This window comes from Malus domestica, chromosome 09, assembly GCF_042453785.1.
Source record: "Malus domestica chromosome 09, GDT2T_hap1".
In the NCBI taxonomy this organism is placed as follows: domain Eukaryota; kingdom Viridiplantae; phylum Streptophyta; class Magnoliopsida; order Rosales; family Rosaceae; genus Malus; species Malus domestica.
In genome coordinates this window covers 33846522-33860074 of record NC_091669.1, presented here as the reverse complement: position 1 = coordinate 33860074, position 13553 = coordinate 33846522, and the positions used below count along the sequence as shown (strand labels likewise).

Genomic DNA, 13553 nt, shown 5'->3' with positions numbered 1-13553 from the left:
TTTCTTTTTCACTTTCAGAAAACACGTCCTCTAGCTAGAAAAAAGCCTTGAGATTTCAAGTTCATTGATCTGTCTCTTTAACATTCCATATCAACCATCTTTTGATCCATGTTAATTTTATCATGTCAATTAATTAAGCCACAATTTTGTTGTTGTTATATATAAAGGAAAACTAATGAAAAGGGCTTGAAAACTTTGAGTTTTAATGATAAGGACAAAATAAAGGGTAAAGTGAATAGTATCAGGATTGACTTTTTAGTGTAAAAATATGGTTTTTCGTTAAAGTGAACAGTACCGGGTGCTTTTCGTTAAAGTTCCCATATATATAAACCATGCGCCACGGACTCACGAATGTGCCACAGTGAGTGTGACAAAATAGACTAAGATAGAAAAGCAAAGGAAATGCAGTGTCTTTATTTCTAAACTGTGGAGAATCGTCACTAGCAATTCCCCCTTGAGGGTCAACTAAATTACAACTATCCAATTTTGGGATTTTAGTATCTACGCAAGAAAATTAAGGATCTGAAAAAAAAAAGGCGTTTCTCACAGTATGCATGAAGCACCGTATTGGGATTATGTTTTAAGGAATAATCTGTTGGCGGTACTTATTGAAATGGTCTACTTGATGGGATTCATAGCTTGAGTTGTGGTTTGGAAATTGTAGAGTTCACTGCCAGAGTTGCAGCTGAAGCCCTTGCTGCTCATCATTCGGAAACTTGGTTCTCTAGGAATTGTTAAAGGCCTGCTCGATCTGCAATGCAAGAAGATCAAAAGAAGAAGAAGAAAACTGCACAGGAATATGGTAAATTTTCAGTATATTCAGAACTCTATTACGTAATGTCACAATTTTGGTTAAATTATAGCACGTTTTTACTTTTTATTATTATTACTAAATACCTCAAAAAAATGAGATATTAATTATGTTGTATATTATAACATACTAAAAGTATCCCAACTACACACAAAATTACGGTTGGCTGGAGCAAAATGCTTGCACTGAGAGGATTAATAAATTGTTTTTACCTTTGCGGAATGAAAGGTCTATCGAAAAATGGCATCAATTGAGCCCTTGGAACCATCTCCTTTCTCAGCAAGCGAATCTCTTCCTCTTCTATCATCTGCTCAATTAATTTATTACAGCACTCTTCCATCAGAATCATGTTTTTGCTTCTCAAATATTTTTATATGTATACATGTATATATACATATATATATGCCTCTACCTTCTGCAACATCTCTTCTTGTTTTCTCTGCTGCTCCAAGATACTCAGCTTGGTCGCAACCTGTTATTTATATATCCATTATTTGACAAAACTGAAAATAAAGAGTTCCGAGAAAGGCTAAATTAAAGAGTTACGGTCAATATTTTCACGAAAAGGAAAACTGACGACTCACCATGTAGTTGAACATTGCTCGTTTGGTTGCTCTTTGTTGAGTGTGAAGTTTCACTTCTTGAGCTTTGGTATTTTCCATTGTAGGAGACTTCTGACAAGACTAGTTATTATATATATAAACAAGGTTCAGTAGTTAACATGCAAGAGGGGCACAAGAGAGTGAGATTGACTAAAATTCTCATGCTTCAGTGTATGATATGTATCAGGCTAATTAAGGACGATCAAGATTTTTTTTTATTTAATAAAAAAGTCCAAATAATTCAAAAGTCTAAAATTCATGTGCTTACCATGGTCCAGTGCGTAGTAGTAAGATTACACAACCTGATAAGTTAATTATTTACCTTTGATTTGTCCTTGAATTCATCTTTTGGCTGTAAATTAAGAAAAATATGATTTTAGTGGCAATGCTATGGTAAATTATAAGTGATGCAAGAATCCAAGAAGGCATAATTTTACTGAAAACAGATGTAGCTTATGCTCACTAGTAAATTAAGATAGAGTGTATATCACTCATTTCTGTTGAGGATGTGACCTTGTGGGATCTTAACTATATAAGGAAAGCACTTTCTATCTTCATGCCACTTCACTCGAATAATTAGATTTAAATCATTAAGAAAGTACCTTTTTAGCTATTACACTCTCATTTGCGACTTAATAATTTCCATAAAAGGATATAATTCTCTAGACCTGATCATGTACGGTGTAACTCTGCCTTAACCTTTATAAGAAAGGACACAAAGTATGGCAATGTGATTTATTGTATGGAATCACCTTTATGACGTCATGATACAATGCACATTTTCATAAAATAAAGGATAATGTTTTTCACACACTCCCTTTAAATATTCACATATACCTCTCAATTTTCGGTCATTAGATTAAATAAATTGGAAAAAAAAAATTCAAAAAACATAAATTTACAAAAGGTATGTGAACGGTAAAAAGATGTGTGTGGATAACACCACCCAAAATAAATTAAGAAACATATAAAAGAGCTATAAATCAAGTGGTATAACTTTATGAACAAGTCCCAGTACTGTAAATATACAGAGATGTTCATCACCTTAATCGAACCAAGGTTTGTTCATCACCTCCCTATAATAATTACAACAATATATAGCCGCTTAACACTTGATTAACCCCATTAACTACACTAATACTATGTTGAAATGCTAACTTGGCAGCGAATATATATATATATATATATATATATATATATATATGGTTTTCATATATTGAGGTGGTATTTATGTCTGATCTCACCATTCCTTCAGAATTTGTGCTCCATAAACCCGTTGTGAACTGTGAAGCACTCTTCACAAACTTCATTAGAAAAAAGAGAAGAAGGCCAAGTTAAGAAATAAGAAAGATATATAAGAGACACTTTCAAGCTATCATTATACTCATCAGCATCGAAATTAAAGAAGAACAAAATAATTTAACAAGTCAATCACATAATTAAGAACCATGCACGACCTTAAGAGTAGATTTGGAGTGTGTCTTCTCCATAAATATAAATATATGATATGAAATTATAGCTCTCCAATGAATAAATTGTGGGTGCTAAATGCTCCAAGTGAGATGGTATATATAAGGGTTGGATAGAATATTGGTTGGAGATTGGTACTTGTCTTGAGTACTTTGTTTCGGTTGCTACATCAAGATTTTGCATGTTTTATCACCAGTCTCAGGTACCAAACTTTCTGATTAAATCTCCCTCTCATGCAAATTATTGTCGAACCCTATAATAAGTTTAAGTTCCTTCAGATCTCCTCCTGGTTAATTTTACCTAAACATATATAAATCCAAAAAGTTTGCTCTCGCCTCACATCATTATGTGCTAAAACTAAAAAGTTTAAATTAATTCTCAGGTGAATATTCATAATTATAAATCGATTATTTGATGTTATTATATATGAAGTGTATGAGTAACGAGTACTACTGCTTCAAGGGTGGCCAAGTAGTCAGTTTGGGTTTAGGCATGCTGTAAAACCTCATTCTTTATCAGTGCCGGTTGTATTGTCTAAGCTAGTGCGGCTACAGCTTAATCTTATTCTCAAGGTTTGAGATAATTAGTTAGCAGTAGAGAGACGAACCTGATATTAATTATATAGGACTCAGTGATTGAAAACTCATATACTACATGTCTACTGTGGAAAATGGGTCTGCATTGATGAGATAATGGATCTTGCATAAGCTTATAAAGAGCTGGCCTATTCCTCATATTGCCAATTAGTTTTATGGTAGACCCTCAACTTTCTTCATGGTCTTAGAGAGGTTGTCCCACGTTCGAAGCTCAATTGCCACACATGTTCCACTTCACTCCGTTTGTGTTGCTTACATGTTCGGATTAAAAATTCGCCACACATGAGAGGGCATATTGAGAATGAGTCCTGCATTGATGGAAGAAATGACCTTGCATGAGCTTATAAGGAATTGGAATACTCTCCATATTGTTAATTAGTTTTGTGGTGAAACCTCAACTCAATTGGTCAAACCTTTACGTCTAAACTCTAACTTAACTGAATAGTGACCAAGTGTTAAAAAACTTATAAATTATGTAAATTACATGTGCTTACATTTATTGAGAGAAAAGGACTCTTGCTTATGTTGCCAGTGAATTTTATAATTGATCACATTATTTTTTTAGAGATTACTATTAAAGAAGACCTAAAATAAAAACCATTACAATCCTTAAGTTGCATTGTTGGGGTAGGTCAACGTGTTAGCATTTTTTTCCCGAAAAAAAAAAAAAATTCGGGAGACACCCATTTTTTAAAAAGGGGTGTGATGTACACACACTCATTTTTACTTTTCACACACCCTTCTAATTTTTGGTCGTCGGATCGGATGAAATGAAGAAGATCAACAGACAGAAATTAACAAAGGCTATGTGAGAAGTAAAAATTGGTGTGTGGATAGCACATCCCTTTTAAAAAAGTATTTACTCGATTGAGCACTTTACATCGTATTTCAATGATCTAACTTTCTATTTTTAGGTCTTTCCTCAAAAATCATCTATACTAAAAATCATCCAAATACAAAACCATTTTACCATTGGATTAAATGGTAGCCATTTTAGTGTTTCTTTAAAAAACTATATTTGCTTGTTTTCTTCATTACAATTGAATGTCTTAATGGCCTTAAATTTGTCCAAGTTTTTGCAAATACGTTCTATGAATGATGTACTAAAATGTAGATGATTTAGATTGTTGAAAAAAAAAATTACGGAATAAGTGCTATAAGGTGTCCGTCAAATAAAATGTTTGAGGGACCCCTCAAAGGAAGGGATCCAGTTCACAATTTTATATTATAATCCAAGCTGATAAGGAATTGAGATACTCTCCATATTGTTAATTAGTTTTATGGTGAAACCTCAACTCAATTGGTCAAACCTTTACGTCTAAACTCTAACTTAACTGAATAGTGACCAAGTGTTAAAAAAACTTATAAAATATGTAAATTACATGTGCTTACATTTATTGAGAGAAATGGACTCTTGCTTATGTTGCCAGTGAATTTTATAATTGATCACATTATTTTTTTAGAGATTACTGTTAAAGAAGACCTAAAATAAAAACCATTACAATCCTTAAGTTGCATTGTTGGGGTAGCTCAACGTGTTAGCATTTTTTTCCAAAAAAAAAAAAAAAAATAGGGAGACACCCATTTTAAAAAAAAAGGGTGTGATATCCACACACCTTTTTTTACTTTTCACACACCCTTCTAATTTTTAACCGTCGGATCGGGTGAAATGAAGAAGATCAACAAATAGAAATTAACAAGGTGTGTGTGAGAAGTAAAAAGGGGTGTGCATAGCATACCCTTTTAAAAAAGTGTTTACACGATTGAGCACTTTACATAGTATTTCAACGATCTAACTTTCTATTTTTAGGTCTTTTCTCAAAAATCATCTATATTAAAAATGATCCAAATACGAAACCATTTTACCATTGGATTAAATGGTAGTCATTTTAGTGTTTCCTTAAAAAACTGTATTCGCTTATTTTCTTCACTACAATTGAATGTCTTAATGGCCTTAAATTTGTCTAAGTTTTTGCAAATATGTTCTATGAATGATGTACTAAAATTTAGATGATTTAGATTGTTGAAAAAAAATTACGGAATAAGTGCTATAAGGTGTCCCTCAAATAAAATGTTCGAGGGACCCCTCAAAGGAAGGGATCCAGTTCACAATTTTATATTATAATCCAAGCTGATAATTTTTTAGGTCATCATTCAAAATCATTGTTACATAAATTCATCTAAATTAGAAGTCGTTTAGTTATTTGATTTTTGTCGTGAGCATTTATTGTTTCTTCAACAATACTATGTTCATCAATTTATTTCATCGCAATTTGATATTTAAATGAGATTTTCAATTTGAGTGAATTTTCTCAAAGATGATCTTTGATTGATATACACATAATAAGATCCTCCTATTACAGCCCCGTTTTATATTTTCTAAAATGTTATATGCATTTATAAATTTTAAATTTTTTTCTCTAGCCGAAAGTTGTAGTTTTGGGTGTTAATGTTTTTGGTTAGATTCTTGATTTTATTGTAGTTTCATTTTTCTAATCATAGTTTTTTTACATGTTGCTTACATCATGTGATCAAAATGTATTTTCATTAAAATTTTTTTTTTGTTTTATTGGTGAAATGTATAAACTCATTAATTGATGGAGAATCAATTATTTGGTGTTTTTTATTATGGTGAATACCTTATGGTTAATTTGTAATTATAGTTTTTTTTGTTAGATTATGGTTAATATCTAAATCGTGTTGTCGTACTTACTGTCCACTGCTCAAACCAACTAGTTAGAAAGTTAATACGCATGACAACCCTCATTTAATAATAATTAGTGTATAATATATAGGTCATTATGTAAAACGTTGGTAGATTTCTCCAGTTGACTAATCGCTCAGTTGCACCGTTTGCATGCACAGTTGTTACCGTTCCACAGTAACAAAATCAAGAGTCAGTGCAGTGTTGCTTTATGCGACTGTTTTCTCAAAAAGCAAAAGCACTTAGATGGCCAGAAGGTTGTTAACACGTTCAGGTATTTCTTGTTACAGCCGTTAACCAACAAAAGACAGAAGACCTAATCTGATTGCATTAGTAAGTTAAACCCCAATTAGAGCTTTTGAATTATCAGCAGTGAGTGGTTAAGTAACATGTCATTAAGTTAGTTAGGTCATGGATCCATCCATCCATCCATCAATCCACCAAATTTATACCACGAATCCCATCCATGCTTAAAGTTCAAGTTTAGAGCTTCCATGATTAATTAGCTTCTTACATACTACTTATGGAAAGAGGTTGCACTTGGTGCGATGGCAAGTGCCTTCGCCCATGAGCGGTAGGTCTCGGGTTCGAGACTTGGGAGCAGCCTCTCCATAAATGGGGGTAAGGCTAGCCGACATTCACCTCTCCCAGACCCTGCGTAAAGCGGGAGCCTTGTGCACTGGGTACGACCTTTTTTACATACTACTTATGGACCCGAGTATTGGCAACATGTCCAACGTTTATTTACCTCATCTGACTGAAGATTCATAATTCTTTAATTAATTAACACGTTGAAATTGTCTTAAAAAATGAAGGATGGATACCTACAAAGAAAAAAAAACTCTAAACATTCAAATTAGCATTGCAGTTACGTACCAAAATATACTGTGAAAAGCACAAGATCGCCTATTTTGCCGATCCTTCTTTTACCTTAATTGAAGTACTATCAAACTGATCAACCGACCAAACCAATCCATTTTTTATCCCTCTCAATCTCATCCTTGCATCCAATGCCACTCGTTTTGTGTTATTTTTTGTTATTAATAATAGGGGACTATGTGAAATTAGCTCATCGGGTAAGACGATGTATATATGTGGAAGTTGTTAAGAGCAACTCACTACTAATCATACCGATCTTGTTTCCAAGCTTACATATTATCTTGTACACAATACGATAGATGCGAGATTTTATCACAAAAGACATTGGTGCAAGTATTTATCTAATGTCATCAATACTTGAATAGATCCTTGATTTTAATATGGTTTGTGAGCTTCACACTATCGGTTTGCCCTCCTCTTGTGTTTGTCCCTTGATTCTCCTTTGGTCCCAGACAAAAAATGGGAAGGATGAATGAGGAGAAATTAGAAGTGCAATGTCATTTCCCACAAATATATCTTTGGCTTTTGGTTATTGGATTCACAAAAGTAAAAACGAAAGTTGATGTTTGGTTGCAAGTTGAAGAGGTTATATTAAAACATAGATGGAACTCGACGCACAGATAGGAGCTTGAGGAACTGAATTTCAGTATTCTTTTGTATTGACAATTCTCTCCCATGGTCCCATGGGTAATGGACCAGTAGTTCTATGTAATGCACAACTCCTTTACCTATAGAATGTACAAATTCTAACATATTCTAAAGCGGGTGGGAAATGAATCATGGACCATTCACAAGTACCTAAACCTCAAAGAGACGTGGCTAGTGTCCTCTAGTGTCCGCTAGTACTGCTCTTAAGTCCAGCAATGCACTGATTGTGTCCCAAATTAACCACCTATGCCCAATACCTTGGGTGGTATTAAGCCGAATGGCTCTTAAGTGTAGGGCTTTATCTTAAAAGATCTTGGTGCAATTAGGAGTGGATCACCTATTTTTAAACCCTAGATTACTGCTGGCTTGTATCTTCATCTCCTCCTTGCCTTGTATTGAGCAAACTTTACACCAACAAAGAATGTTGCTATTCTGGGGGATTTGAATCTCGTGTTAGCAGTACATCCCCAGAATCTTTCTTGAAAAGCTTTTCAACCAAATCATCCCACCTTGCCCTTCCACCAGTGGACTTCAACTTTGTATCTGCCGCATCTTCGCTCTGATTTTCAATCTCTGGAGCCTTCTCCGGTTTTTGGTCTTCGGGGGCTTCCTTGTTGGATGTTACAGCATGAGGCACATTCAAACTGACAGCTCTTTCCAATGCATCTTTGTGTTCTTTTTCAATGGTCTGCAACCTCTCAAGTTTTTGTATTTTTGGAGCAGTTGTTACAGTCTCAGAACTACTTTCTTCCTTCATTCGCTGAAGAGTAATTACATCACTGATCAGTAGTTATTCAACATATGTAAGATAAGCACTTACAATTCAATAGCAAACAACAAAACTCCCAAATCATTATTTTACTTTAAATTACGGTTCACATACACTAATATGCTTAGCAAAACGGATCCAGAATTAGCAATCATAAACAACTGTAATTAACACATTCTGGTAATCATACTAATTCACACATGCTTGGTACTTGAAGAATGTCCACTAATGTGAGTTTTTTTTTTTTTTTTTTGGGGGGGGGGGGGTGGAGTAAGGGAAAGCTTTGAGCAGTTGATTTGCTTAGTAGATGAAGGGACAATATCAAATGGAAATCAAATTGTCAATATGGTGTATTGAAGACAAGCCCTGTTCCTTCTGATCTTTTCCCTCCTGTTACCTCTGCTCAAACTAAGAAAAAGAGATCAAGGACACGTTTGTGCCTTACACCAATTTAAACACTCCCCCCCCCCCCCCCCCTTTTCTCTCTCCTCTCTTTTCCCTTTCCAACAACCAAAGATAACTTAAGACACAAGTTACATGGGGGCATTAAGACCCTTCTGGTAGTTTATGAACACTACTGGACAGCTAATCAATCATGATAGTTTCGGGATTTGAGCAGGAGAATAAACACAATGCTGATATTCTTTGCATTCCCGCGGAAATTGAAGAATTGCCATTGAGCTAAAAACATATTTAATTTAGTTTTACATAACAAAAATAAAATGTATGAAATGATAACCATGGGAGTAGGGAAATGAAATGATAATGGTTATGGTTGTAAGTTATGTTCCACTTACTAATAAAGCCTTCTCTGCTTCCCTTTCTATCCAGATAATTCCATGATCAGATGTGGCATTACATGACAAGACAATATGTTCAAATCTCCCATCAACAGGAATGGCAGTTCGGACCTCTGGAGGAAACCTCCCACATCTGTTATACCAAGCAACGAGGAATTCAATCATCGCATGAACACAACAGTTTAGGTTCCAACATAACACTAATGTCTTCTAGAAAGTAAAACTTTATACTAGTTCAACAGACAAACCCGCAAAGAGAAACCCATCAAAACAAACAGATTTGATCCAATTTTAGAACTTCGTAAACTGGTAGCAGGAAATTTTACTTGATGCCAAAGTATGGTATAAATAAACTTCCAGCTCCATAGCTGAATGCTTATAATGGATTTCTTTAAAAATGCAAGCATTGTTATAGATACGCCAACAGTTTATCACAATCAGTAGACCATAACCTGACATAAAAAAAGATGTATTTACCAAGAGATACTCCTACACTTAATACCTAACTAACAGAGAACTTCGAAAATGGTAATATTTTTTATATCCAATTTTTTTGCGGCACTATGACCAATCAATGTACAATTATAGGCATTTTTATTCCTTTTCGTCTTTCCTTATTTCCTGTAGGATACAAAGAAGGGGTTTGCATCATTTCAAAGCTAACAGGGCAGCATTCTAAAGTATTGTTGTAAACCCCACATTAATTTTTTATCTATTCCAAATTGCATCATACCCTGGTAAAAATCTAGCAAAACACATTAGACAAGATTCAAACTTATTCCAAAGAAAATGAAGGCAAAAGTTACAACTGGTGTGCGTTTGGATGAGGGACTTTTAAGTCCCATGGAACTTAGGCTAAATTAGTTAGGAAAGGACCATAAAAGTTATGTTGAGGGACTTTCAAAAGGACTAGATGCTAATTTAAAGTTCCATGGAACTTAGGTTAACTAAGCTAGGAATACAACAAAAAAATTATGTGGATGGACTTTGAATATGACTATGCTATAACTTTGAGAGAACTTTCAAATGACACCTTCCAAGGTCATTTTGAAAGTCCCTTGCTTAGTGTCTTTGTAGTGCATTTGTAGTGTTTTAGAGCAGCTTTGTAATGTTTGACAGTTTGAGTAGTTCATTGGTAGGCTTAGTGCTTTTTAAAGAATAGATTTTAAAGTTCTTTGGGCTTTGAAAGTCTCTCATCCAAACGAGCATAAATGTTTTCTTGTTACGAGTTAGAGTATCTCCAATGTGCTCCCTAAATGAGCTCCATAGCTAAACTTTAGGGAGGAGTTAAAAAAAAAAAACCTTCAACCATAGTCCCTGTGCCGATGGTGCTCTACCTCAATGGTGGACATCAATGATGCCTATGCAACCTAGTGCGGGTTTGATCCACACCGAAGCCCCCCTCCCCTCCCCCCAGGCCGCCCTAACAACTACCAATTTAACCCACTAACGTTATCATTTGTCAATAAAAAATCATACTCCCTGCCCACCTCCTGAGGTAGGGATTCTTCTATGAGCTCTCTAGGGAGAAAGGAGATTCTAGTGGGTAGGAACCTATGGAGTCTAAAGACTAATGTTCTCGTCAGATGTACATAGTACTTTCACATGAAAAGCCACTAAGAATATGTGAATCACAAAGCTAAACAATTTGTAGCCATCGTGCAACAATTGCCAAGGACACCAATTTCACATTACTGTCACAAATTCAAAATCCAAAGCACTGGATTCGTGTGGATGTGAAAATTAATGATATGACGTAAATGTGCAAGAGCTGTAAAAAAGGCAAGTTGCATTCATTCAGGAATTCATTACACTTGACTCCGTAAGTACCGAATGGCATCTTTCATTGTCAATGGAAATTCGACCACTTTTAAGATCCACAAAAATAAAATGACAAGATTGTTGTAAGTATCATGGGGGGTACCTGCAAAATTTGCGCTCTACGATATGATACATCCGCCCGGGTGCATAAAGCCTTCTAGGATCCCTAAGCTTCCTACCTTCTGGTATGAAAGTATCCCTCAAACAAACCAAAAACATCAAGCAGGGCAAGCTGTCCAAAACCACCAAAATTCTTAGTAATTCACTTCACTATAAAATCAACAACGCCAAATAAATTTGTTTTCTTTATTGTGATATAGTAAAATTAATGGTTTCAAAGAAAACCAACCAAAAGATTGACTTGAAAATATCTTCCAAGGGGGTTGCAGTTCTTGGCAAGAAATCATCCTACGAACACAATCACCAATCCACAAGTCACGAAAACAGTTCGAAACCAAACAAACACATTCAAGAAACACAAATAACAATATTAAACTCAGCCAAACCCACCTGCAGAACCACCGAGTATATAACATCGGCATACTTGACGGCCAAATTTAACGACATACAACGCGCCGGAGCAAGCGCGTAGCACCTCACCTTTCTCCGAGGGATCCCGCCAAGCCAGTCCCGGTGGTTGACAACAATCACAGTCAGCAGCGTCGCCACACCAGACCCCAAAGAGTGACCCGCAAACACCATATCGTAATTGGACCCGTTTTCGAGCCAGAGCCGCTTCAATGTCTCGCCCTCTTCTTTGAGCAGCCAAATCGCCGACTTCAAGAGGCCGTGGTGGACATAGCCTCCGTCGAACATCTGCATTCCGAGCTTGTTATCGAGCAGGAGCTTGTAGTCGCTCTCTTTGACCAAATTGAGGCCGCGAATGGCTAGGACGAGCTCCTTGTGGTCGTGGTCGACGTAGATGAGGTAGGGCGGCGCGTGTCCAAGGGTTTGTTCGTAAGTGACGCGCTTGACGACCCAGTCGGGGTTGGGGCGGAATCCGACGGTGGGGATGAAGTGGGGGTTGTGAAGATCGGGCTCGTAGACGGCGAGGATTAGGCGGCAGATGCGGGGGACGGGGTCGAACTCGTCGGGGGTGGCGGAGGACCAGGTGGCGCTGTCGTTGGAGCCGATGTAGGTGCAGCGCCGCCACACCCAGCGCATACAGCCCAACACGACCACGCACTCCATGCCACACGCCACCGACATTACTGTTTGGTTAGTTGGTGGGATTTTAAGGATTGAAAGTTCTGAGGAAATGGGGTTTTGTTTTTGTTAAATTTGTGAGGTGCTCACGATTTTGGACGGCGGAGCTTCACGCGGGAGAGACAGTCAGACACTGAAAAGACGAGTGCTTGTCTTAATCTTGAGGCTATCGGTAACATGGGATTTTATTTGCCTTTTTTTTTTCTTCTTTTTTTATTATTTTAATTTTTATTTGAAAGGGCTTTAGAAGCAAACTAATTACTTTTGACCAAAAAAAGGCCGTGATTTACATTTAGCATGTTTTACGATCTAAGAAAAAAGGTAATGTAAAGAGAACATTACCAAAATAAATAAATAAGGATTCACGCGTTGTTTAATTTTTTTCATATATATTATAATCTGACGCATCATAAAAAATTAAAAAGGTATTTAACTGTAAAAACGAAGACAACTAAGAACCCAAACGTCCCCACCCACCCAACACCGATCACCACTATCGCACCTCATCACCATCCCTCTCCTCTTCCTCCTCCTCTCTCTCCCCTTCTCCCTTATGGTTATTTCTCATAAAAGTACTCTCTGCAAATTCTCCAATTCTCATCTACTAGAACTTCCTAGGTCAACCATGGATATGGTAACTCCTCAAGCTTTTCTATTCTTTACCGTTTATGTCGTTGCTTAGAATTAAGGTATTGAGTAGTCTTCTTGTGGTTTTATCTCGAAATCCGCCTTCCATTGTTCGAATGGGCGAGAATCCTTAATCAGGTAGTGTTTCGGGTATGGTTTCGAATTCCGGTCACATTCTCAGTGAGGATAGGGATGGTCGGTCGTGGGGTGAGTGTTGGTCGAGGAAGAGAGAGAAGCACGTGGTGAGGGAGAAAAACGAGGGACGAAGAGAGCTGGCCATTTTTCAGTTTTTTTTCAGCTTTCAAAGAAAGAGACGGTTGGGGAGAGAAACGGGGTGGGTGGCGGCAGGGGAAACGTTGTTGGGTTTTTTTTTATATTTCTATTAATTAGTGAAACTTTCTTTATCAACTAAAAGATGATGAAAAAACAAATTAATCTTTTATCACATAAAAATAAATTGATGGGCTATAATGTAATTTCATAGGTTCAAATTTTACTATTTTTTAGTGAAGCCTCACCTACATGTGATATTAAAATACTTACAATATTTATAAAAAAAAACTAAAAACTAAAACCTCTCACTCCCCCCCCCCCCACGTTCTCTCCTTCTCATTTTCTAA

The 13553-nt window shown here is 36.2% G+C and overlaps 2 protein-coding genes across 2 annotated transcripts; both read right to left on the bottom strand.

The window, feature by feature from the left end:
* Window positions 1-386: 386 nt before the first annotated feature.
* On the bottom strand, window positions 387-2950 carry LOC103444236 (microtubule-destabilizing protein 60). The gene is made up of 7 exons (XM_008383157.3): window positions 2871-2950; window positions 2658-2717; window positions 1736-1765; window positions 1396-1494; window positions 1224-1283; window positions 1024-1118; window positions 387-751 (listed from the first exon to the last, which is right to left on the bottom strand). The coding sequence occupies exons 1-7, from the start codon at window positions 2901-2903 to the stop codon at window positions 619-621; spliced, it is 510 nt and encodes a 169-aa protein (XP_008381379.3). The 5' UTR covers window positions 2904-2950; the 3' UTR covers window positions 387-618.
* Window positions 2951-7685: 4735 nt separating this feature from the next.
* On the bottom strand, window positions 7686-12512 carry LOC103411769 (uncharacterized). Its single transcript, XM_008350391.4, has 5 exons — window positions 11611-12512; window positions 11450-11508; window positions 11204-11332; window positions 9277-9412; window positions 7686-8470 (listed from the first exon to the last, which is right to left on the bottom strand). Exons 1-5 carry the CDS (start codon window positions 12307-12309, stop codon window positions 8138-8140), a joined length of 1356 nt encoding a protein of 451 aa, XP_008348613.3. The 5' UTR covers window positions 12310-12512; the 3' UTR covers window positions 7686-8137.
* Window positions 12513-13553: the final 1041 nt, after the last annotated feature.